This window comes from Carex rostrata, chromosome 19 (assembly GCF_964058835.1).
Source record: "Carex rostrata chromosome 19, lpCarRost1.2, whole genome shotgun sequence".
In the NCBI taxonomy this organism is placed as follows: domain Eukaryota; kingdom Viridiplantae; phylum Streptophyta; class Magnoliopsida; order Poales; family Cyperaceae; genus Carex; species Carex rostrata.
This window is the reverse complement of record NC_135936.1, coordinates 7,098,657-7,124,667: the sequence shown is the minus strand read 5'-3', so window position 1 is coordinate 7,124,667 and position 26,011 is coordinate 7,098,657. Positions and strand designations below refer to the sequence as shown.

Genomic DNA, 26,011 nt, shown 5'->3' with positions numbered 1-26,011 from the left:
AAAAAATTAATAAGGAAAAGAACTTTCCACAAAAATATATACTAATTATTTGAAAATTCCAAAACATATAGAATTAACGAAAATTTGATTTATGTGAATACACCTATATATCTCTTTCCTCCGAAATTTTTTAGTTAGCACTCATTTAATTCGAATTAAACAATTACCATCCTATCATCAATATTATAATTGTTACCACCCATCCATATCTAGTATGCGCACCAAATTGGGTTAGTGCGCAGACTGGGAAGGCGCACCAATTTGATGCGCATAGTAAATTGGCACACCGAATAAGTTTGATTTCAAATCATAACATCAATTAATTCAAACATATTAGTCACATGGGTACAATTTGAAAAGCAATGTATAATAGCTAATAATACAAAATTTTCCTTCTAGCTGTTTGACTTGTAGCTGTTGGCGTTATTCAAAATTAGTCACGAACAACAAAATTATACAAAATTATAGAATTAGATATGATTAGTCACGTAGGTACAATTTTTCAACAGTTCCTCTTACTAATTTGGTGCAATGTATCTAATAGATCATAACATCAATTCAAACAGAAAAAAAGAAGGAAAAATCATTGGTACGTCAATCTAGTATGTGTGGGTGGTAGGAATAGAAAAATGTCTAATCATAATTGTTTAATTTGGATTAAATGAGGTGCTAACTAAAAAAATTTCGGCTCTTTTTTCTACCTCTTCCGATATTTTACCAAATATTGAATATAACATAACGGCCGTTTGTTCACTTTAGGGTGATATATGACGGCTCTAAATTCTTGATGTCAACAATTAAATAGGGATTGTATTCAGTCAATAACTATGAGAACTAATTAATAAAGCAATTATTCAATCAAATTCACTAAATTATCATGATATTAGCTAGAGTAGTAAAATTCAGTCAGTCCCCCAAAAATCCCCGTGTATAAAAGCTTTCCCTTTTTAGCTTAGTTCTAACGCGTTTTTAACTGCCACAACTGCCATAATTTCAACTGCTATAATTTTAAGTACAATATGTATGTTTACATAATTTTATGTGTATGTTTATAGGATAATATGTGTATGTTTACAGGATAATATGTGTATGTTTACAGGATATTATGTGTATGTTCACAAAAAGTGGTCCCCAACAGCTATCACACGTTTTTAACAGCTGTCATGCGTTTTTAACAGCTTTCACGCGTTTTTAACAGTTTTCACGCGTTTTTATGTTTACAGGATTTGTTGAATTAGTTTACAGGATTTAGTATTGATGTTTACAATATTTAGTATTGATGTTTACAGAATTAGTTGAAAATATCCGAAGATTTTGGGGGACTAGAGTTGGGGGACTATTAGCTGCTTCCTAAAATAAAACTAATACAATGAAGTATGTATTCTTTGCAGTGATTGCATATAATTAACGAGCTTCACCTGATCCGGATAAAGAAACGAGTTTGTTTAGATGCACAGGGTCACTATGAGATTCGTGTTGAGGCATACGGACAATTCAGATCTAACCTGACATAGTCAGGTAAACGAGGAGATCCAAATTCAGAGCAAGGTGGATGGGAAGATGTATATATGCATGGTACCAAACGCTTGACCATTGAATTCATATCACCTAAACTACCTCATCCTTTCGGTTTGAATCTGATTCGTTCATTATATATTAGCACGCATCTTAAAGGGACTCCGTGCATTACAAACTCGGGATGGATTGATCTAAATTTTGGTTGGACAGTTCAGATTTAAGCTCTAAACGGTGAGGTAATGCAGAGGATTCGGACTCTTGACCATTGTTGCTACCGGCTGTGTAATTAATTAGTATATTTTTAGAGGAAGAATTGGAATTTTGAACGGCGATTTCCAAATTTCTGTGATTGTCAAAGAAATCACAGAAGAATTTGATAATTGGTACAATTAAAATACAGAAAGGGAGTTGACATAATGCACTTCACTTAAGATTGTTGCATTTGTATACATAATATATACTATCAGCTAGATGCATGGTTGTTCAAATGTGCTGGTACTGACGCTGAACTGGTAATGAGCACTCCAAATATCGTCATTTCAAAACTGTAAGATTTAAATTATGTTTGATATTTTATTTTGAATTTACAAATTCTGAATTGTTTGTGTTCTAATTGCAAAACAAGTTATAATCTTATAATATCTATCAGAAAAATCATTTTGCTTTTTATTTTTTTTAGAGAAAAACCCATAGACTATATTGCACAAAATATAAAGTACATTCTTGTTGGAGTTGAAGACAATTAACGGATCCAGCCCGTTTTGCCTTTGCCATCGGTTTTGAGTTTAAGCGATGCTGCTTGGTTTATTTCCTATCGGCAAAAGCACAGAGCCGATGGCAATCTGACTTCTTTGCTATCGGTAGAATAATTGAGCCGTTGGTGCTATGTATTAATTAAAAGGATGCTTTGATCCCTTTTTCCCATCGGTAGGAAATATAGCACCGATGGTGCTTGATTAAGGCGCTCAATTTAAGCAGTTGATTTTGGTATTTCTTATATCGGACAAAAGGATACCAACCGATGGTGATTTCAGGTGCTTTGATTTTTAATCAAAGGTGCAACGAAAGTTCCAGTGATTTGAGCCATTTTTCGCTACTTTGAGTTAGAGCTGCTCTGTCTCTGTTGCCTCTTCACTTGGCCTTGTCTAGAGTTTGCTCTCTTTTTCTTGAAACTTACAAGAGAGTGTGTGAGAGAATGTTATTGAGAATTTCTAACTTTTTTGTACTTGTAAGACTCTTTGATTTTAGTGGATTTGTGCCGTGTACTTCTGTGATTTTTTTCCGAAAGGATTTTCACGTAAAATCTTGTGTCATCTCTAATTTCTTGTGCTTGCTTGCTTATTATCTTAATTTCTTGTGTAATTCATCATTTATTTGCTTACCATAAAGAGCTTTATTGAAGCTCAACAATACATTCAGTTAACAACACATGTCATCCGAATACCAGTATCTACAGCGCAGAACTACAAATTACATCACTGAAACCAAATAGTACATATATCCTATACAGGAGGAATGATGAACTCTAGCCAGAATTGCAAATAAGTGAATTCATAATTGTATACTCTCGATAGATGGTATTGATAATCACGAAATTGTGATGTGAGAAGCCATAGCTGCAGTTACATAGAAGTAGAAGAAAGAAGAAAGAAGAAAGACTAGTAGAGTAGATGTAGGAGGACAATATAAGGATTAGCACGAGGGAGGAGTGTCTGGGAAAGGAGACAATATCACTAACATCAACACCATCGGTAAGCAATAACTCGACACCTTATTCACATAATTGAACAAAAGGGAAAGAAAAGGGCTATACTAGCATCATCGCCATAAAGGAGAGAACTTTTTATCCAGGTGCTTGTCGCTTGTCTTATTATCTTATAAGACGGAATGTTTAATTAAACTTTGCTTGCTTAAGAGTACCCTAGCTAGTCACTTTCTGTTATATAATTGGTAGCTTCAACTAAAACTAATGAAAAATCCAATTAAAGGTTTAACATTCTGAGGTTAGCCGGAGGAGCGTTTGTTAAAATTTAAAACCAGTTATGATATTAACATGGATGTGTAAGAACTAAAAATTAAGAAAAATTAGGCTCGCAGGCGTGATCTCAATTACTAGTTATGATATTTCAACTTTTCAGCAAAGTAAATGCTATTCTAGACTGCTGGAAGAGTGTTACTTGTTATTATATATTTACTGGGGGCTAGATAGATCTCCATTTTTTTTCTCAAAAAAAGAAAACTGGAGGCTAGATCTTCAAATTTTTCTCAACAAAAAAAAAAATCAGTAAGACCGATAATATTTATTGGCAGATCCATAAAGATGAGGTAAACGAAGCTTAGATATGGCACCAGTGTCCCAAGTACCAGTACAGGCCATTCATTCTCAAGTCTAACATGAAGTAGATCCTCACACTTAATTTCTGACCAGCAAGAGTTGCCACCAGTCTAACATGAAATTAGATGGATATCATCTTGAACAACATCACTGTGTATTCATTCAAAACATTGCAATTACTACCAAATTTCACGTTAAATGCCACTATATCTTGAAAATTGTTCGTCTTCTTCATTCAGAATTTGAAGTTATTAAAGGCACTGCATCTTTAGGTTCAGGCCACGAAACTCTCACCATAAAAAAAGTAACAGATCATTAAAATAACATGCTACTCACCCATTATTTTTTGTTTTCTTCACTAAAGATAATTAACAAAAACACAACCAATAAGTTCCTATGTTCACATTCTAGCTCATCTTATCATATGGATCAAATGCACATTATGAGTACATATGATCAAATGTCAGAAGTTAGCAGCACCATGTTTTATTTCATGATACAGAATTATGTACCATTCAATAATCACTTCTACCAGAAGTTCCTATTTTATGATGTAAACTTAAATATGACTTAAAAAAACCCATGTGAAGATCAAAAAGTTTGGGCAGAGCTGATTCTATATGGAGAGCAGTTCATATTTGTTTTAACTAAACCTAACTGATGTTGTATGCTTTCATGAACTGCAAGCTCAGATACCTTAAATTTCAGCTTATACAAAGCATACCGATTCATTGTTCTCATATATGGTAACGCATTAAGACGTACCAAGTTAACCATAACAAGCTAATTCATTAACCACAAATGCATTAGCAAAGGACCCCGATACCAAAACATACCGATTTAATATCTAACTCATCAATTCTAACATTAATTAAAACTGCACCTTAACATGAAAAGTAACATATAATCAGGTCCATAGCAAAATTCATCTAAAATATTCAGAAAAAAAACAGATCCATTCCTCTGATTAACACAAAACAACACCAACGAAACAAAACCATAAACATGACCTTGCAATCGATCACTCATCTAGAAACGGAGCTTAGTGAAGAACCACCTATTCTTACCGGTCTTGAACCTCTCCTCCAGCCTCTTCTTGGTCTCCTTGCATGCGGCGATCTTCTTGTCACGCGTCGAGAGCGCATCACCAGTGACGGCATCCTTCAGATCCACATCGAGCGTGTAACGGGTCGGCATGAGGTGAGTGAAATTCACGACCTTGAGGAACGCCTTGACGCGCGATTTCTTAGCGGTTTTCTTGGCGGAGTCCTTTCGGATAACCTTCTTGGGGTATTTGGCAAGACCAGCGACGAGGCAGTGGCCATACGGGCGGTCGCGGTTACCTCCTTCGTAGACTTGCACGATCACAGCCTTGCGACCGGCGTAGCGGCCGTTGAGGACGATCACCGCCTTGTTTGGCTTAAGGAACTTCACCATTTTGTCTTGCACAGCCGCCGGAGGAGGGGAGGAGAGGGGTTGTAGGTACAAGGATTAGAGAGGAAACGGAGGCGCAAGGTAAGGTTCTGGGACTTTATAGTGAAGTTTCTCGAGCTAGGGTTTTCGGTTGAGAGGGCTGAGCTTTGGATAAATATAGCCTGCTAATTAACGGGCCTCCTGTTTATACTTGGCCCGTTTAGAAATTAAATAAAACGGACCCTGTTCATGTTTCAGCCCAAAATAAAATAATTATGTTCATGACTGGCGGCCCGTTCTGTAATATTCATAACTGAAGCCTGTTCAGAAGAATTCGCTTCCTCTGAGATATCTCATTTTTTGCGTGACTTTTTGGAAAATCTTAACCGTTGCAATACGTTCTGCGCGAATCTCAAAGCAAAAATACTACCCCACGTCACCCCGAATAGACACCGGACAAATCGGTCACGCAGAATATGAGATATCCCAGAGGATACGCACTCTGTTCAGAATAGGTCCGTTTCAGCGAACCGAACTGACCAGTGGACAAACCGATTATTAAATCATGTCCGAAACTAAGAATTTTCTACTTCAATATAAAGGAGGAGGGCTGGACTCAAGTAATGCGTTTTTTTAAGGATTGAATTCTTAAATCATGATCCACGAAATACCATACTTATAAAATTTCTGGCTTTTAGATGGACCGAACCTTTATATTATTTTTTTTTAAGGTTTTAAATAACTATCGCAAATAGCGTAGGTAGTATTTTTTGTTTAAAAAATTATATTTTATATTTCTACTAACTATCAATATTATCAAAAATTTCATAGAGCAATAAGTAATACAAAATTGATTAAGAAATTAAAATATTTGTATTGAACCAGTACAAAGTCCAAATTACTATTAAAAATATTACTAATAATATCATAAACTATCTATCTTTTTTCTATTCAAAATAACCTAAGCATTATGACATAAACTATATATTTTTTTCTATTAAAAAAAACATAGACATCATGGAATAAACTATCTATCTTTTTCTACAAAAAAAAAAATAATCTGAACCTTGAAAAATTGATCTTTAAAATTAATTTTCAGTTTGGATATTTATATAAAAGTCTATGTAGCATAGCGTGCACTATAGCGCGTAGTGTGTAACGCAGATAGCGGACCGCTATTACCGTTATAGCAGTCGTAGCTGAAATAGCACACTTTTATCCTATAGTGTAACATTTAAGGTTCGAAAATGCTATTGCGTCGCTATAGTACGCTATTTAGAATATTATTTATTTATTTATTTGAAATTGTTCATGGTTAGAACTTACCAATGTTTAACTGAAAACTTTTTATTTATAAAAGATGTTATTTACCGATTCAATTTTTTTTTCTTTTTTACCATTTGAAAAGACCGAAGAATCTTAGGTGATATAAAAGATTAGTATATCAAAACAATTTAATTAAAATTGTTCATGGTTAGCACACTTTTTTCTTTTTTATTTATTACTTCTTGTATAAAAGATTAGTATCGTACTCAAAACAATTTATTAAAGAAAGTAGTGCAGGATAAATATTGCAAAGAAACACAGAAACGAGAGTTTTTTTAAAAAAAAGAAGGTTTGAGATATATAAAACTTCTACCGGTCAAAAATTTGAATGAACTAGGGCTGCTAACGAGCCGCGTTAGCTCGAGTTATGGATAACTTGAATTTAATTTGAAAATATTTGACTTGAGTTGCAGAAGTGAATCTAAGACTTAGTCAAAGATGACTAAGCCACCCCCCATGATTTCAATTTGTTTTGTCTAAGTCACTCCTATGATTTCAAAATTTTAATTATACATATAGCAATTTAAGGGCTTGTTCGGTTGCCAAGCGAGAATGGGAATGGGTTTGGGTTCGGGTCTAATTTGAATGACCGAAATATTATGCGTGTGGGAAATCTTTTTTTATTTTGAGTGAATTTTGAGTGGAATGTGAAATAAAATGGGTTGAGTCAAGTCAAATCGGGATATGGAATACATGTAATTAACTGAGTTGTAATGAGCAAGCTGAGTCTAACTCGAACTCAACTCGTGAATTAAACGAATTACTTTACTTGAGTCAGACTAACTCGAATTATTAACAAACAAGTTATTAGCATATTCGTTACTGAGTTGAGTTTGAACGGCTCACGAGCCGCGAGCTTTTAATACTTTCCTATTTGAATTGAAAACAACTCTATAAATTCTTCGAAAACTCGTATACTCTTTCTCTTTTCCTCTCTTATTTACAATATTTTCTATAAATACAAAATTCTTCTTCTAACTGGGGTTTGCTATTTTATATTTATAAATATGAAAATTTCGGATTCGCAACTCCCAGGATTCTCACGCAAGTACTGCTACTCTGGAGTCGAACTCCGAAGTCGGCTTTGCTGTTGGGGATTGATACGGGAATCTCCCAAATCCAAGGGCCTAAGTGCACTTTGTCAAGAGGTCGGCGGCCCTCCAATCCGCATCGTCTGCATTAACTCAAAAGAGCATCTTTTGAGTTAACTCATCTCATCCGTCTGATTTTAAACGGAGTCAATCTGACCCTCTAATATTAGTGTTGATCTAGTTCGCGCGAATCTCAAAGCGGATCGTACGGTTAATATTCATTAACTCAAAAGATTCTTTTTTGAGTTGATGCAGAGGATACGATCTCCGTTCTGTGCGACTCTCCTTTACGCAAGTGCGTATCCTCTGAGATATCTCATATTTTGCGTGGCCGACGTGGCCGGTGCCTATTCGGTTACAGAGCAGGGGGCCAGTATTATTAAGCTTTGAGATTCGTGTAGAACGTATTTCAATGGTTTAGATATTCCAAAAAGTCACGCAAAATGTGAGATATCTCAGAGGATGCCAATTCCTTTTACGCTGTCACTAGGGTTTCTTTTCTCCCCGCCACCTCAATAAAAAAATAAGGTTTTTCCACTCGCTCGCTCTCCTCTCCTCTCCGCTCCTCACCTTTTTCTCTCTTTCGCCCAGATTGTTCACTTCTGATTTGAATTAAGGGGTAGAAAGGAAAAGCCATGGCGGATCGATTGACTCGTATCGCCATCGTCAGCTCGGATCGATGCAAGCCCAAAAAGTGCCGCCAGGAATGCAAGAAAAGTTGTCCCGTTAATAAAACTGGTACTGGAGCAATTATTCTTTGCGTTTTTCGTTTGTCAGTTAAATTTATTTGGTCAAACTTACCCGTAACATTCATAATAGCTCCAGAAAATTGCCAATTTTATCCCTTCCAAAGTGTACCAGCATCAAGGGCCTTGAATAAAAATATTTTCCACCCCCAATGCATTTATTTTTTCTCTTCATCTTCCTGAGATCTAGGCAGCATTAACGAATTCCTTTTATGAGTATAGTCCTGTCAAAATTATTAGTTAGAATATGTCTAAATCCTTTGGTTTATAAAACTTTGATGATCTCTTTTTGGCCTTCTTAACATGAAGTCCAAATTCAATGACATCATTTGACATCCACATTATGTTTCTCTTTGGTGGTATATTAAAATGTGATTTATATGTTGCCATAATAACAGGCAAGCTCTGTATCGAAGTTACTCCAGCATCAAAAATTGCTTTCATTTCTGAGGAATTGTGCATTGGGTGTGGTATTTGTGTCAAAGTAAGTTTTTTAATTGTGGTATTGTTGGGTTATCTGTATTTAATATCTTTGCCAGTAACCTCAATGGGAATTATATTGCTAACTTTCTGTTTTCTTACAGAAATGCCCCTTTGAGGCTATTCAGATCATTAATTTGCCGAAGGATCTTGATAAAGATACGACTCATCGCTATGGCCCAAATACCTTCAAGCTACATAGGTCTAGAAACACTACTTATTTATATTCTCATTAAGTTTAGTACATAACATCATATTCTTCGTGCATGGCATATCTAATAAATAGTGCCAATCATACTGTAGGTTGCCGGTTCCTAGACCAGGACAAGTATTGGGTTTGGTTGGTACCAATGGTATAGGAAAATCAACTGCGCTGAAAGTACTGGCTGGGAAGTTGAAACCTAACTTGGGGCGATTCAGTGTAAGAACTTGCTCATCCTTCTACTGTTGAATATATTTCAGCGATCTTTTGACAGAATTGTTAATGTATCTTTAATTTATTTTGTAGAATCCTCCAGATTGGCAAGAAATCTTGACATACTTTCGTGGATCTGAACTTCAAAACTATTTTACTCGTATTTTGGAAGATAATTTGAAGGTATTGTATGCTTAACTCAGAATTATACCCACTTAAGGGCCAAACACACTTGCATTTTCCTCATTGTCATCATCATATTGTTCTGTACTTGAAGCCATCATGTCATATATATGTTCATTGAGAATGATTTATTTGGTGAATATATTCAGCTATTAATAGAAAAACTAAAAGATTCTGAGAGATCCTTGAGTCAATGTAATAATTACAACATATCCCCTTGATTTCTTATGCATAAAACTATCTTCTATTTACAGGCAATTATCAAACCTCAATATGTGGACAACATTCCCAAAGCCGTACAAGGAAATGTAGAGCAGGTGCTTACCCAGAAAGATGAGAGGGACAAGAAGTCTGACCTGTGTTTTGAACTCGAGCTGAACCAGGTGCTTGATCGCAACGTAGGAGATCTGTCTGGTGGTGAGCTCCAGAGGTTTGCCATTGCAGTTGTGTGCATGCAGAGTGCTGAGATATACATGTTCGATGAACCATCTAGCTATCTTGATGTTAGGCAGAGGCTTAAGGCTGCTCAGGTGATTCGCTCATTGCTCCGGCCCAACAGGTAATGCAAAATCCTCTTTTACTTTATATGTGCGCAACTGGTTTGTGTCAGAAGAGATTGAAAAAAAAATAAGAGGTGTTACATTTCAGAACTGTACTTATGTTCGATTGAGGTAGATGTCCTCTGTCACCAGTGTAGTAGTCAAAATTTGGGCAAGCAGTGTCAATTAAAAGGAATTTCACGAAGTTTTTTAAATGAAGTTGATTTTTTTTTTTGGAAAAAATCTGGCGGGAAGTCAACTTAAGAATCTCTAATGAGAAACACAAAATTACATTGTGTACCCAAGCCTCATTGAGGAGATGGAAACCAATAATGAATTGAAGTCTCTAATTTGCCCACATTAGTTATCCAAAAGTTTACATATTGATTCCTGTCCTGGTAGAGTTAGTAGAGCAAGATAGAATTAATGGAACAATAAATCTGCTTATCAGTTCCTTTTGTCCATTGTATATTTTTCTCACCATTCCTGTCCCAGTAGTGTTAGTAAAACAAGGTAGAATTCAATGGAATCTTCTTTACATGGCAAGATGAGTTACCTTGCTAATGGATTTAGTTTTATGGTAGACTAATATTTTTCCTTGTTTGCTTTCAAAGCTATGTGATTGTTGTGGAGCATGACTTGAGTGTTCTGGATTACTTGTCGGATTTCATTTGTTGCTTGTATGGTAAGCCTGGTGCATACGGAGTGGTTACACTTCCCTTTTCAGTCAGGGAAGGAATCAATATTTTCTTGGCTGGTTTTGTTCCTACAGAAAATCTCCGCTTTAGGGATGAATCTCTTACATTCAAGGTAAAGATTATTTCAATAATAGCAATGTTCTCATTCAAAGTGATTGACTTGACGTACTAATGCTTGATGAGTTTCATCTTGATAGGTGGCTGATACGCCTCAGGAGAGTGCTGAGGAGATCCAAACGTACCAGCGATACAAGTACCCATCCATGAGCAAGACCCAGGGCAACTTCAAGCTTTCTGTCATTGAAGGAGAGTTCACTGATTCTCAGATTATTGTAATGCTCGGAGAGAATGGTACTGGAAAGACCACCTTCATCCGCATGTTGGTAATGCTTTCGTGATGCATCTTTTTCTTATATTATCTAGATTTGCTTCTTATATTTATGCACAATTGCATACTTATTTCGTGTGGTAATAATAATAACCTAGGTTAAGAATCGACTTGCTTGATTTTTAACTTTACACTAGCTGTTTGGCTGCCTCCATATCTTTCCTTGTTCTCTTGCAATGCTGCTCTGTAGATAAGAAATTATAAGTGTAGTGTCCTTAATAGAGTACGTACATGGAACTTGAGTTCAATTTTATGCCTAACTAAATCATTTATATCTTTGTTTCCATTTTTCCTCAGCAGTCTTTAATGTTTCTGTTCCCATGCACTTAAACAGGCTGGATTGCTGAAGCCAGATACCATAGAAGGAACAGATATTGAGATACCTGAATTCAATGTTTCATACAAGCCACAGAAAATAAGCCCGAAATTTCAGCATACCGTAAGACACCTGCTACATCAAAAAATCCGTGACTCCTACTTGCATCCTCAGTTCACCTCGGATGTCATGAAGCCTTTACAAATTGAGCAGCTCATGGATCAGGAAGTGGTTAATCTCTCTGGTGGAGAGCTTCAAAGGGTTGCGCTTACTCTCTGCCTTGGCAAGGTTTGTGTTAATTATTCGAGTCATCTGTGCGGTTCTCTAAGAAAGACTTGATATTCCAAAAAAGAGAACTATTATATGAACTCTCTTGAATTTTCTTTTAAGGCCCGAGTCGATCATCTTCCTTTTTCTCATCTATGTTGAGATTTATTAGAGTTGTATGAGCATTTTAAGCAAAATAAGGACAAATCTAAGGGTACATAAGACTGACTTTTCCTCTTAATTTATGTGAAGAATATAATTAGGGGGTGGGGGGGTGGGTAATCTGGAATCTATATGGAAGGTGGAGTTTGGTTCTCCACCTTCCATATTGAAGGGTAACAGCTGCATCATACTTTTTGTGGGTGCATGCAGTGTGATTATCATTTTTCATGGTTATTCTAATTTTCCTCAGTTTTGCAGTTTGTTTCTCTTTTGTCATAGTGTTTTCATACTTGATGCACCCAATGATTAATACCTATGTTAACTCTTGCAGCCCGCTGATATCTACTTGATAGACGAGCCAAGTGCGTACCTTGATTCAGAGCAGCGTATTGTAGCAGCAAAGGTAATCAAAAGGTTCATCCTTCATGCAAAGAAAACTGCTTTTGTGGTGGAGCACGACTTCATCATGGCAACTTACCTAGCTGACAAGGTTATAGTGTATGAGGGCAAGCCTTCTGTTGATTGTATTGCCAATTGCCCTCAATCTCTCGTCTCTGGGATGAACCGCTTCTTGTCGGTAAGTGTCGTTTCTCAATCATGTTTGATGGAGTTTTCTCCTCTGGTCTATTTGTATAACGTTTATCTTGTTAGTTTGTGGTGTTCAATTTAGTTGACTTTAAGTTTCTGATTTTCTGTTTCTGGTGCAGCATTTGGATATCACATTTAGGAGGGATCCCACAAACTTCAGGCCTCGCATAAACAAGCTGGAATCAACTAAGGATAGGGAACAAAAATCTGCTGGATCCTACTATTATCTTGACGACTGATGTACTAACATATATATCACAGGTCAGATAATTTCTTGTAACTGTCTAGCTGAGGGAATTTTTTTTAGTTTAGTTATTATACCATGCTAATTTATGTTGGACATCAATTATCTTTTTGTTCTGGTTTTATCATGGATATGTTGAGGATGTACCAAGCTCATAGGTTTACTCTCCAAATTTGGAAGCTTTCATACGTGACCTTGTTGTCCCTTATTTTATTCAAAAGATGATCAAACTAAGATCTTTCACTCTTTTTATCTCCTAACATTACATACATGCTTTGTACATGTTACTTTGAGGACAGTCTGATGGCCCTTCAATTATTGCAGTTGGTGCAGTCATATACCTGAACTTGTTTTTGGTTCAATTAAGCCCCTTGATTATTGCACATGGTTGATATAGACCCTTGATTATTGAGCTTCTTCTTGGTTCAATTAGTCCACCAAGTAATAGTTCAGTTAGGTTCTCTTTTAATAAATTGGTATCAGATGAACATTATCATGATGACTTGTATAATTAATGTGAGGCTTGTAAATTGTCAAGTTTTAAATCCTAATTAATGATTTTGGGGCTAGTAATTAATAAGTATTTTATTTAATAGCAAGTAAACTAATATTTGAAAGTGTTGAGGACTAATTGAATTAAGCAAGAAGCTCAGAAATTGATAGTGCAATAGATGCGGGTCTTGATTGAGCCAAATGAAGTTCAAAGCCTGTATCAGACATTCTCTAGCATGACCGTGTTTCTTAGGGTCTGGAATGTTTTTTTTTTTTTTTTAATATAAACATGAACTGTGCTATTATGCTAATTGCTTAATAGTTGATTCGGTTGTATTGATTGTAGGATTTTTCTTCCTTTGATGATTGAGCAGTGGAGGTAATGCTTAATCTATGTTGAAGAAAGATTTTGCATCAATTCCTGTTGTTGAGGTATAATACAATAGAAGCCCGATTAGTCAGTTGTTCATACACTGCCTTTTTGAAGAATGTTTCTGTGATTTTTCATTGAGGCAAGTTTTCACCAAGAGGTGCAAATTGATATTTAATTAAATTTATCAAACATTGGAGATGTATTTTATAGTTTTGAGTCTAGTACCTTGGCTGAGTTTTTTTTGGTCACGTGCTCGACCTTTTCGTTTTGCTATCTTGGTCTAGTCGGAATAGAAGAGATTTTCTTGTTGTGCTTGTTTTCTGCGGGAGAAATAATATTTTATTACCGAGTTTTTTTAGAATTGTGAGATGTTTTATCTTGAATGCCTTCAAACAGTAGGGTAGTTAAGAATTCCCCGTACCAAATTGTCAGTTGCGCAAAGTGCATTTCAATGAACTTCTCCATAATTTTTTTAGAACTTGGTGGCTGTTTGGTTTCAAGTTTGAATGGTAATCGATGCAAATACAGTTAGCTGGATTGCTTGTAAATTGTAATGGTTGACAATTAATAAATCGATGTGCTTGAAAAAAGAGCTCAAAAGTAGAAAATATTGAAAAAAAAAACCCATAATTTTTTTGTTTGTCTGGGGGAATGAAAAATGTGTCCTTGCAGAAATAGCATAATAAATATCTTTTACATATCGATGTTTTGGTATTGTTTTCCGAATTAAACAATTGTAGAAGCCAGTGAATTATTGCTTGACAATAAATTGTACAAAAAAAAAAAAAAAATGGGACTTCTAGATTAATGGACCTTTTTCGGGTGAAGTCTTACTTTAACAGCATATTTCACAAGAAAACCAGCTGTTTGCTCCGTGCTCAACTCCGGTTGCTGATATTCACACGACAAAAATTATTATTAACACAACAAGTTTTAAATATTTTAATAAATAGACAACTTTACCCCTGATTTTGTTTCTCAATCAATAAGTCATTTATTTCTTCTTTTAATTAACAATTTTTTTAAATATGAACTTCTAAATTTGTTATCCTTCATTTATGTTATCTTCTAATTGTATACTATACAATGAAAAGAAGAAAAAAAAATTAGCATGTTACCCAATCAAATTTTGAAATAACATGTCCCAATTACCACTTAGTTTTTTCTTTTTTCTTTTTCTATAGATGTAATTGCTTCATACTTTTAATTATGTTACTCAATTGATTGAAAATTATGTTGACAATATTTTTTTGTTAATTGTAAATTGTATAATTTAATTAAATCTTAGATAATTTTATGTTTAAATCTGATCATTTCAATTAATAAAATCTACAATTTATTATATGTTAATTTAAATATAAATTTTCTTTTTGTTGATTCGCAAATTGAATTTTCAGCTCGTTAATTATGAGTTTTAAATTTTAATTATTGTCTTTCGTTCTTTAGGAAAGAATGTCATCTAGAGAGAAATATTTTGATTTTGAAAATAAAATGAATCATAATTATTAAAATAAAGAAATTAAGTATTGATTGCACAATCAAATAAGGCAAGCTATAGCAATAATAAAAGAGGGACAAAGTTGTCTATACAAATAAAAAATTTGAAATTGTTGTGTTAATAAAAAAAATAGTTGTGTAGTACCTCTTTGTGCGTTTTGTTCATTGTAAAAATTTCGTTTGTAGTACCAGTTCAGTATATAACTGAGAATTTGGTTATCTCAACTAAGTCAATTTCCGAATATGTGGTGGCAAAAATGCGCGATTAACGAACTGAACTGTTGTGAAATACTTGACCTGTTTCCTACCAAAATTAGCAATCCTTTTACTTCCTGCTTATAAGTTATAACCCCTGACCCGCTTCTCTCTCTCTCTCTCTCTCTCTCTCTCTCTCTCTCTGTTCCTATCCAAAACTCTTAACATTGTTAAACCCTTGAGAAAACAAAAAAGGAAAATCAATGAATAAATATGCAAAACTGAAATCCTTGAAGGACCAAGAAACAACAATGGCATCATCAACATCACCTAAGCCTCAAGTAAAGTTTGGTATGCGTACCAATAGTGGTCGAGTTGTGAGCCTTCCTCGTGAAGAGGAAGTTAACATTGCACACGTGTCAGAATACATATCAACCTCTTCGGGTGGAGCCTCTGACTATGGCGACTACATGGTCACCATGCCACCTACGCCTGACAATCAACCTCTTGCCACTGATTCAACAGATGCACCAGGTGCAACACAATTAAAACATGGGGACCATAGGCCGAACTCGAGGCTAGGAAACAAGGGAGAAGAGAAAAAGATTCCTGAAAGGAGCTTGTCAATCATGAGATCAACCAACAAGTCGACGTTGGTTAGGAGCCAGACGGTCGAATTTGACCACAACCGATGGCTTTTTGATTCGCACGGCACATATGGTTATGGTAATGCATATTGGCAACAACCAGATGTTGGCCAATCTGCTGAAATGAGTCAAGCAGATTTTCTAAATAAGCCATGGAAGCCCCTTACACGCAAGATCAAGATTCCCAATGGCATCTTGAGCCCTTACAGGTAAAAAGAAAAAAAAAAAAAAAGTGAAATAAAAGAAAATGTTTCCTTTGCTCATTTTTGTTTGTTTGTAATTTGTCATTTTGATTTAGACTGTTAGTATGGATTCGATTAGTGGTGTTGATCTTGTTCCTGACATGGCGGGTTCGAAATCCGAACCAAGATGCAATATGGTTATGGGGGATGTCGATCGTGTGCGAGATTTGGTTTGCATTCTCATGGCTACTTGACCAGCTGCCTAAGCTCAATCCTATCAACCGAGCCGCTGATCTGGATGCTCTTTGTGAAAAGTTTGAGAAACCTACCCCTGAAAATCCATATGGTCGTTCTGACCTCCCGGGCATGGATGTGTTCATTTCCACTGCTGACCCAGAAAAAGAACCTCCTCTTGTCACAGCCAACACCCTCCTATCTATTCTTGCAACCGAATACCCAGTTGAGAAGTTGTCAGTGTACATCTCGGATGACGGGGCTGCGCTCCTAACCTTTGAAGCCATGGCAGAGGCTGTTGCTTTTGCAGAAGTATGGGTACCCTTTTGCCGGAAGCATTCAATTGAACCACGCAATCCTGAGGCATACTTCTCCATCCGTAATGATCCTACCAAGAACAAAAAGAACCCTGACTTTGTGAAAGACCGTCGCTGGATCAAGCGTGAGTACGATGAGTTCAAGGTCAGGATCAATGGCTTACCTGATGTAATTCGCCGTCGCTCTAACACTCTAAACAAGAAAGTAGCTCATGAAAGAGAAGTTAACGCTGTTGTTTCTATTGATAATTCAAATCCCTTAATTAAGGCAACTTGGATGGCGGATAGCACAAATTGGCCAGGCACTTGGTTAGTCCCGGCTCCTGACCATTCCAAGGGTGATCATGCTGGCATTCTTCAGGTATACAGAAAAAAAAAAACCAATCTAATTTTCTGAGGATAATAAGTTCAAAAATTTCAACAATTACAAGATAATTATATATTCATAATGAAACTTTGAGAAATAATTATGTTTACCTTCAATTTTGTATACATTGCACAAACAGGTCATGATTAAGACCCCACTACCTGACCCCGTATACGGTATACCTGGTGAACACCCATACATCGACTTCACTGGTATAGATATCCGACTCCCCATGTTTGTCTATGTCTCACGTGAGAAGCGAAAAGGCTATGATCATAACAAGAAGGCCGGTGCCATGAACGCCCTTGTACGAGCTTCTGCCATCCTTTCTAATGGGCCTTTCATCATAAATTTTGATTGTGATCACTATATTTACAACTCGTATGCGATCCGTGAGGGAATGTGCTACATGATGGACCGTGGCGGTGATCGCATCTGTTACATACAGTTTCCACAACGATTTGAAGGGATTGACCCGTCTGATCGCTATGCCAATCACAACACAGTCTTCTTTGATGGTATAATCAATAAAACTTCATTGTACTATTTAGATTCTGCACCATTCAGATATTTGATTTTCTACCTATCTAAAAAAAAGTGAAAAATTTCCAAAAAATGTAAAATTTGGTCTCCAAACACATATTAATATGGAGAACAAGATGAATGGTTCGGATCGACCGTTAGGATTTTAAAAACTCGAATATTGAGCCGTAGCACCGTAGCCCTCTATGCAACCCATAGCACCGTAGCCTTACCCATTAGTTCTTTCGATAAAAACTCTTATTTCAGAACCTAGTTATAGTAGTGTGTTTTCAAGATGTCATCTGAAGTTTAATTAGAACAGTACCAAACATTACTTTTTAAAAAAGAGTAAATATTAACAAATAGTAAACTCTTACTTGAAAGGTACAGTTGACTTAAGATTACATATTAACAAATAGTTTTATTATTTGAACAGGCAATATGCGTGCACTCGATGGGTTGCAAGGACCAATGTATGTCGGAACAGGATGTCTCTTTAGGCGTTACGCACTGTATGGATTCAACCCACCTAGGGCAAATGAGTACACAGGTGTATATGGCCAACACAAGAGGACCATTTCGACTTCTTCGACCGGGAGTCTCAGGTTTACTATGGAGGATGTGGTACAGCCATTAGCCGAGACTCCTGAGTTGGATGCACCGAAGAAGTTTGGTAACTCAAGGATGTTTGTTGAGTCAATCAGAGTGGCAGAGTTCCAAGGGAGGCCCCTAGCAGATCACCCGTCAGTGAAGAATGGAAGGCCACCGGGGGCATTGCTTAGACCAAGAAGTCCGCTTGATGCTCCAACAGTTGCCGAGGCCGTTTCGGTCATCTCGTGTTGGTAAGTACAAACAACCAACTTACCATAATACGGTTCGAACTATGACTTTTATCAGATTTTGAAAAAAATAAAGTAATTATGAAGTTCAAGAATAAAGACATAGAAAATGACTCTCAATTACTAAAATATATAAGTCATTAAGTAAAAATAGAAAATGATCTCCTTGATTTCTGTTCCCTCAAATTATCACTTTTCTATCGAATAAACACATAAATTTGGGAAATGAGATATGGAGCGTGCTTCTCTAATACAGGTACGAGGACAACTCTGAGTGGGGGGATCGTATAGGATGGATTTATGGCTCGGTAACAGAGGATGTGGTAACGGGCTATCGTATGCACAATCGTGGTTGGCGCTCTGTATACTGCATCCCGAAACGCGACGCCTTTCGTGGAACTGCTCCTATCAACTTAACTGACCGTCTCCACCAGGTACTTCGCTGGGCTACTGGGTCAGTTGAGATCTTTTTTTCCCGCAACAATGCTTTCCTCGCCTCCACGCGCCTTAAGTTCCTGCAACGTGTCGCCTACCTCAATGTCGGCATATATCCTTTCACATCGATCTTCCTAGTTGTTTATTGCACCCTCCCAGCGCTCTCCCTCTTCTCGGGCCATTTTATTGTGCAAACCCTGGATGTCATGTTCCTTGTGTACCTCCTCCTGATCACAGTTACACTCATGCTTCTTTCTCTTCTTGAAGTCAAATGGTCAGGCATTGCCTTGGAGGAACTGTGGCGTAATGAGCAATTTTGGGTTATTGGTGGCAGCAGTGCTCACCTTGTTGCAGTATTGCAGGTTTCAGAATTTTTACTACTATCCTAAAAATTTGCCACTGGTCAATTATCTTTTTATTTTTTATTTTTGTTTTTAACTTGTGAAATAGATCAGAAAACTAGTAATTAACAAGAACCATGTATGGTTTAGTTTGACCATATGTGCACACCTAACTCAAATGAAAAAAATGGAACAAGTATATCTAGAAAGTAGAAGATATTTGTAAAGATAAAATTAACTCCAAATATATGCCAAAAATAGGTCAGTCAAAAATTTCATAGATATATATATAGAAAAGTTTGATCATATATACAAGAGCGCTAAAACATCTGCTTACATATATAGTATGAAATACTTTTCAAATTCTTATTGATCATTGTCTAATAGACATTTTTTTTAATATGAAAACAAACTTAAAAATTTTGGTTAATAAAAAGAATATGTAGCGGTCAATTAGTTGGGACATGTCATGTATATAATTTCCACACAAACGGTCATTAGGAAAGGATATAAATCTGCTGTTATTCCAAAGGGGATCATAGGACCCTGTTATTCCTATCCCAACCGTTCAAAGTTTTTCATGCACAAATCTCAAGGAAAAGGTTTTTCGTGCCCGAATCTCAACAACAGTGAACGGCTGTGATCCCTTTGGAATAACAGCAGATTTATTTCCCATTAGGAAATGGGCTATAGAACTTCTATAGTTTGGATGGCTAAATTGCAAACCTAACATCAATGGTACAAACAGGGCCTTCTGAAAGTCATCGCCGGCATTGAGATCTCATTCACCCTTACTTCCAAATCTGCCGCAGAGGACGAGGACGACATTTATGCAGATCTCTATGTCATTAAGTACACCAGTCTCTTCATTCCACCTCTCATGATCATCGTCATAAATATTGCTGCAATCTTTGTCGGGTGCTCTCGCACAATTTACAGTGAGATACCGCAATGGGGAAAGCTGTTTGGTGGAGTGTTCTTCAGCTTTTGGGTTCTTTCGCACATGTACCCTTTCGCCAAGGGGCTCATGGGACGAAGGGGACGGACACCGACAATCATTTACGTTTGGTGCGGGCTCCTCGCCATTACTATCTCACTGCTTTGGATCACTATTAGTCCACCCGATGCAAGCAAGGACGGAGACGGGTCTATTACATTATGAACATAGATTTTTTTTAAGTCATGTTAATTATGGAAATGAAGGCTTTTAATTAGGACACGAGGTAGGTGCAAGTGAAATTAAATGCGGCCACCAAAACTATTGTAAATATGAATTTTCGGATGTGTATGTAAATATCTTGCTTGATTTTATGTAAATAACATTTAATTATTGACATTAAATAAAGATTATATTTGAAACTATTGATGAAACTTGATGATTCCTTGTTCCCATCAGTACAAATTGTTTTGAGTAATTATCAAACAAAATAGTGTTCCTGTTGCCGTTTAATAAAATCTTCAATAAAAGCTTCATTTAGAGTTACCCCTAATTGAGAAAAAAAAATTAAAATAAAAACCTACAAGCATAAGAATCCATGATAAAGAAAAATAAGGTGAACATATATCTAGTTGGCAAATGGCCAATTTGTAGGCCTAATTGGTGCTCCAAAATTAATTTCAACCATCCGTAAAAGAGCATACAAGGAGTTGGTAATCTGATATATATTCATAAGAAAACATTAATCCGATAATATTCCTATATAATGAGCCTAACAAAAAGAAAATTATTCAAAAAAAGTAGTAATTAATGGACAGAAAAATGAAAAGTGTAAAAACAACTTGACCAGTGATTTTTCCAAGGCCTGCTCTTGGCTCTCCATATCACATTATAACTCAGTGAATTAACAATATCAAATTTTACCTTTTACCTAAGTCTGCAATATCTATATAATATTTTCATCATATACCTCAGCAAAGAAACACTGAAACCATCTGACTTTTGAATCTATCTTTCAACAAATTCAATCCTTGCTATTCTAACCTCAATTTGTTACCATACCTTATCTCTTCTAAAATTAGCATTGTACAAAACCTTCTCATTCACCTTTGGATTAGACCTCAATACTTCCGCTACTAGAAGAATCTGCGCTGCTTGAGGGCGGGCTAATGGTAATCCAAAGCAAGGAGATTACAATAGCAAGAAGACCGACCCAAACAAAAACAATTGTCGGCACTCTGCCACGCCTTCCCATTAGCCCCTTGCAGAACGGGTACATGTGTGCAAGAACCCAAAAACTGAAGAAGACTCCTCCCAAAAATTTGCTCCATTGTGGTATCTCACTATACACGGTTCTAGAGAACCCTACCACTATGGCAACTATGTTGACAGTGATAATGGCTAATGGTGGTAGAAAAAGACTCGTCCATTTGATCTCATACAAGTCAGCGAAGATGTCATCCTCATCCTCCCCACCTGATTTTGATGTCAGGGTGAATGATATTTCTATTCCTGCAACGACTTTCAATAGACCCTATAAATTTTACAATGTTAAAAAAAAATTCGAAGTCGCCTATGATTTAGATAAATAAGTTATAATTTAATATTTGGCATGTTAAATTATATTGAATGATAGTATCTTATTAATTTCTAAATTTCTCTGTTATACCTGTACTACTGCAGCAATGTGCGCGCTAGTACCTCCAATGACCCAAAATTGTTCATTACGCCACCACTCTTCTAAGGCAATGCCAGACCACTTGACCTCAAGGAGAGAAAGGAGCATGAGGGTGATAGTAATCAGAAGCAAGTAACATAGAAAAGTAATATTAAGAGATTGGACAATAAAGAATCCAGAGAAGAGTGAAAGGGCAGGTAGGAGGCAATAGACGACAAGAAAAATGGAGGTGAAGGGATATATTCCAACATTCAAATATGAAATTCGTTGGAGAAACTTCAGTCTTGAGGTTGCCAGAAAGGCATTGTTTTTGGAGTAGAAAATTTCGACAGAGCCTGTGGCCCAACGGAGCACCTGGTGCAAACGATCAGTCAGGTTGATCGGTGCGGTGCCACGAAAGGCATCACGCTTAGTGACACAATACACTGAGCGCCAGCCACGGTTGTGCATACGATACCCTGTCACCACATCCTCTGTCACAGAACCGTAGATCCACCCAACACGATCTCCCCACTCCGTCTTGTCCTCGTACCTGATGTAATAACATTATTGTTGTAGGATTATGAGCAAATATCAACACGACAAGGTTTGCAAGCATATATCAAACAACAAAATTAGTTATTTCAAGTGCTTGAATGCATGATACATGTAAAATAAATATAGGGGCTAAACAATAGAAAAAGACATACCAGCATGAAATTACAGAGACGGCCTCTGCAACAGTGGTTGCATCTAAAGGTTGTCTCGGCATGAGAAGTGCACCTGGAGGGCGCCCATTTTTCACTGAGGGATGGTCAGCTAGTGGGCGTCCCTGGAACTCGGAAACAGCAATAGAGTCAATAAATTTCTTTGAGCTGCCAAACCTCTTTGGTGCATCTAGCTCTGCTTCATTAAGGGGTAGCATCTCCATATCCTTTTTGCTCACTCCGACATTGTCAGGCGATGATGAGGCAGGTTTTTTATTCTGACCATACAATCCATAGTACTCATGTGCTCTCGGTGGGTTAAAACCATAGAGCGCGTATCGCCTAAAGAGACACCCAGTACCCACATACATGGGACCCTGCAATCCATCAAGTGCACGCATGTTACCTGTTATAAAAGGACCCATGAAATTTAGATAAAGATGATTCTAAAATCAATCATAGTTCCTGCTCAAAAGGTGGATATACAGGGAACTTCAACACTAATTATCCAATGAAAACACTAAATTCGTTGTAGTGTTGTCAGTTACGACAGAACACAGGGTAAGACCACAATCAGAGTTTCCAAACATTAAGCACAAGTATCTACTAAAGAATGGAAGTAAAATATTTGAGATTACCATCAAAGAAAACTGTATTGTGATTAGCATAGCGATCAGATGGGTCGATTCCTTCAAACCGCTGGGGAAATTGGACGTAGCAGACACGGTCGCCGCCACGGTCCATCATATAGCACATGCCCTCACGGATGGCATACGAGTTGTAGATGTAGTGATCACAATCAAAGTTAATAATGAATGGGCCATTGGAGAGGATGGCTGAGGCACGTACAAGGGCATTCATAGCACCGGCTTTCTTATTGTGGTCATAGCCCTTGCGCTTCTCACGAGAGACATATACGAACATAGGCAGTCGGATATCTACACCAGTAAGATCGAGGTATGGATGGTCACCTGACATGCCCTCAACTGGTTCAAAGGATGGGGTCTTGATCAAAACCTACGAACCAATGTATGCATATTAGATAAATCTCAACTTAATGGTTGATATGTAGATTATTATTTGTATAAGTAAAAAATTACTTGTTAATATATTTAGACAAATGAGAACATTTTAAATTTGAAAATTTCTCAAACTTTGCTTTCTTTTATTTAAAATAGTGGTCCACTGGCAACCGCCTGTTTCATTAAAGAATCAGATGGAAACTTGAAATTAGAAGTAGTTCATTAAGAAAGTACATTCAATTTATATTTTCCAATATTAGAAATAAAAAATTATATTTATACGCGACCAATTCTTTGCTTCATGTGAATTAAAAACCATTTCAAACGAATTTTCTGTAATATTTCTTGCCACAATTATAAGTATATTGCCAGATAAATTAGCTATAGCTAAACCTGAAGAATGCCTGCGTGGTCACCCTTAGAGTGGTCAGGTGTGGGATTGGCCCAAGTGCCTGGCCAGTGGGTCCAATCTGCCATCCAAATGGCCTTGACAGGTGGATTGGAATTGTTTGGAGTTTCCCCACCAGCATTGCGCCTCTCACGAGCCTCCTTCTTATTAAGACTATCCGAGCGACGGCGAATGGTATCAGGAAGAGCATTGATCCGAACCTTAAACTCATCATACTCACGCTTGATCCATCGTCGGTCCTTAACAAAGTCTGGCCGCTTTTTATTCTTGGTAGGATCACCTTTCTGGTTAAAGTATGAATCAGGGTTGCGAGGCTCAATAGAGTGCTTTCTGCAAAAGGGCACCCATACCTCAGCAAAGGCAGCAGCCTCAGCCATGGCCTCATAAGTCAACATGGCAGCCCCATCATCTGAAATGTAAATTGCGAGCTTCTCAACCGGGTACTCTGTTGCGAGAATAGAAAGTAAGGTGTTTGCTGTTACAAGAGGTGGTTCCTTTTCGGGGTCAGCAGTGGAAATGAATACATCAAGGCCTGGGAGGTCTGAGCGGCCCTGTGGATTGTAAGGGCCGGGTGTCTCGAACTTTTCACGGAGAGCAGACAGATCAGCAGCGCGATTGATTGGGTTGAGCTTAGGCAACTGGTCAAGTAGCCAAGAGAATGCAAACCAGACCTCACACACAATTGACATCCCCCACAACCACATTGCATCTTCATTCGGATTTGTTATGCGCCACCCCAGAAAAAAGATCAATACTACCAACCTAATAACGACTAGCAACCTGTGCATTTACATAATTTTCACTGATAAGATCATATGTAAGAATCAAAACACTAAAAAATGATTAAAAAAAATGTCTTAAGGTCTTTATTGGAATTTGTAACACTGGATTTCAAAATGAACATTACTCTAAATTTGTTTTTCCATCAGCTTGATGGCTCATAAGCTGTTGTGTCATCATATTAATGGCTTCAATTTTACCAAATACTATGGTTTGTGCATACCTATATGGACTCATGACTGCAGCAGAGACCTTGATTTTTCTAGTGAGTGGCTTCCAAGGCTTGTCCATGAAGTCAAACCTGGTCACACCGTCGTCCTCATCATCGTACCCACCATCAGGCGGCTGCCAGAATGCATTTCCAATACCATAAGTACCCGATGTTTCGAACAACCACCGGTTATGGTCGAAATCTCCTGTTTGGCTTCTAATCAATGACATGTTACTCGACTTCATCACGGACATGCTCCTGCCCAGGCCATCAGTTTCCCCCTCTCCTCTTCTACTAATCACACGCGTATTGTTTGAACCATATTGCGTCCTAGGATTGTTGTCTGATGGCGAGGGGCCTGGTTGAGGTTGGTTGTCAGGTGTAGGTGGCATCTGCACCGTGTAATTCATATAATCTGAAGGGCCACCTGAGGATGAGTTCAGTTCAGGAACAAAATCAATTCCTTCATCTCGTGGCAAGCTAACAATTCGGCCACTCGATGTTCTCCTTGCAAACTTGATCTTTCCAGAAGGTGATGTTGCCATTGTGATTACCGTTTCCTTTTTCCTCCAACTTTATTTATTTGAGAAACATTGATTTTGAAATGATAGATCTGTAGCCATTTCTTTGTTTTGTTTTTTTAAGAGCTCATGGGCAATGAAATTTGAAACAGCCTGGTTATTCCATATTACATTGACAATCCTTGCTGACTATTTTCCAATTATGGAGACTTTTACTTTTGCATTCTCTTTCCGAACTGAACCACTAATTTTAACTCATTTGCTGAAGCTTTTTTTAGAGAATGGATTTTCTACATAATAAAAAGGATTTCATACAGCTGACGGAAGCACTGGCTGAGATTTGTGATTAGGGAGCAAACAACTACAAAAGAAGACACGGCATCAGATTGTCTCACGACAAGTGCGCTACAAAGTTTTTAACATAATAATCGATCCATACATATTGTTTCTTCACATGCACAGGAATAGCACAATACCAGCTTTACTGATCATTATAGTAAGAAAAGAAAAAACTTTAGGAGGAAGATTGGAGAATTTTCTTTTTTTGAGAAACTTGACAGTGGCTGTCAAGTGGTACAGGAATGTAAAGGTTTATACATCACACAGCATTGAAAATT

The 26,011-nt window shown here is 37.1% G+C and overlaps 4 protein-coding genes across 4 annotated transcripts; 2 read left to right on the top strand and 2 right to left on the bottom strand.

The window, feature by feature from the left end:
• Positions 1–4,692: 4,692 nt before the first annotated feature.
• LOC144571951 (large ribosomal subunit protein eL27-like) lies at positions 4,693–5,383 on the bottom strand. The gene has a single exon (XM_078321345.1). It carries the CDS (start codon positions 5,288–5,290, stop codon positions 4,883–4,885), a length of 408 nt encoding a protein of 135 aa, XP_078177471.1. The 5' UTR covers positions 5,291–5,383; the 3' UTR covers positions 4,693–4,882.
• A 2,775-nt stretch (positions 5,384–8,158) lies between these two features.
• Positions 8,159–13,929, top strand: LOC144571813 (ABC transporter E family member 2). The gene is made up of 12 exons (XM_078321191.1): positions 8,159–8,421; positions 8,828–8,913; positions 9,014–9,111; positions 9,213–9,330; positions 9,418–9,507; positions 9,762–10,066; positions 10,661–10,856; positions 10,942–11,127; positions 11,467–11,736; positions 12,209–12,454; positions 12,585–12,726; positions 13,548–13,929. The coding sequence occupies exons 1-11, from the start codon at positions 8,319–8,321 to the stop codon at positions 12,702–12,704; spliced, it is 1,818 nt and encodes a 605-aa protein (XP_078177317.1). The 5' UTR covers positions 8,159–8,318; the 3' UTR covers positions 12,705–12,726; positions 13,548–13,929.
• A 1,648-nt stretch (positions 13,930–15,577) lies between these two features.
• On the top strand, positions 15,578–20,506 carry LOC144571986 (cellulose synthase-like protein D1). The gene is made up of 6 exons (XM_078321378.1): positions 15,578–16,122; positions 16,212–17,007; positions 17,153–17,531; positions 17,972–18,377; positions 18,631–19,171; positions 19,899–20,506. Exons 1-6 carry the CDS (start codon positions 15,578–15,580, stop codon positions 20,310–20,312), a joined length of 3,081 nt encoding a protein of 1,026 aa, XP_078177504.1. The 3' UTR covers positions 20,313–20,506.
• A 308-nt stretch (positions 20,507–20,814) lies between these two features.
• On the bottom strand, positions 20,815–25,609 carry LOC144571949 (cellulose synthase-like protein D1). The gene is made up of 6 exons (XM_078321342.1): positions 24,886–25,609; positions 23,867–24,662; positions 23,090–23,468; positions 22,455–22,857; positions 21,757–22,297; positions 20,815–21,621 (listed from the first exon to the last, which is right to left on the bottom strand). Exons 1-6 carry the CDS (start codon positions 25,416–25,418, stop codon positions 21,202–21,204), a joined length of 3,072 nt encoding a protein of 1,023 aa, XP_078177468.1. The 5' UTR covers positions 25,419–25,609; the 3' UTR covers positions 20,815–21,201.
• Between the last annotated feature and the right edge of the window lie 402 nt (positions 25,610–26,011).

Bases quoted from the DNA above. Each gene is read 5' to 3' on its own strand.
- LOC144571951 (XM_078321345.1), bottom strand. From the start codon at position 5,290: ATGGTGAAGTTCCTTAAGCCAAACAAGGCGGTGATCGTCCTCAACGGC.
- LOC144571813 (XM_078321191.1), top strand. From the start codon at position 8,319: ATGGCGGATCGATTGACTCGTATCGCCATCGTCAGCTCGGATCGATGC. The intron at 8,914-9,013 runs GTAAGTTTTTTA...GTTTTCTTACAG, and splicing joins GGTGTGGTATTTGTGTCAAA to AAATGCCCCTTTGAGGCTAT. The intron at 11,737-12,208 runs GTTTGTGTTAAT...TAACTCTTGCAG, and splicing joins TTACTCTCTGCCTTGGCAAG to CCCGCTGATATCTACTTGAT.
- LOC144571986 (XM_078321378.1), top strand. From the start codon at position 15,578: ATGGCATCATCAACATCACCTAAGCCTCAAGTAAAGTTTGGTATGCGT. The intron at 17,008-17,152 runs GTATACAGAAAA...TTGCACAAACAG, and splicing joins ATCATGCTGGCATTCTTCAG to GTCATGATTAAGACCCCACT. The intron at 19,172-19,898 runs GTTTCAGAATTT...TGGTACAAACAG, and splicing joins ACCTTGTTGCAGTATTGCAG to GGCCTTCTGAAAGTCATCGC.
- LOC144571949 (XM_078321342.1), bottom strand. From the start codon at position 25,418: ATGGCAACATCACCTTCTGGAAAGATCAAGTTTGCAAGGAGAACATCG. The intron at 22,858-23,089 runs GTAATCTCAAAT...CTTTTATAACAG, and splicing joins CAATACAGTTTTCTTTGATG to GTAACATGCGTGCACTTGAT. The intron at 22,298-22,454 runs GTATGTCTTTTT...TTATTACATCAG, and splicing joins GTCTCTGTAATTTCATGCTG to GTACGAGGACAAGACGGAGT.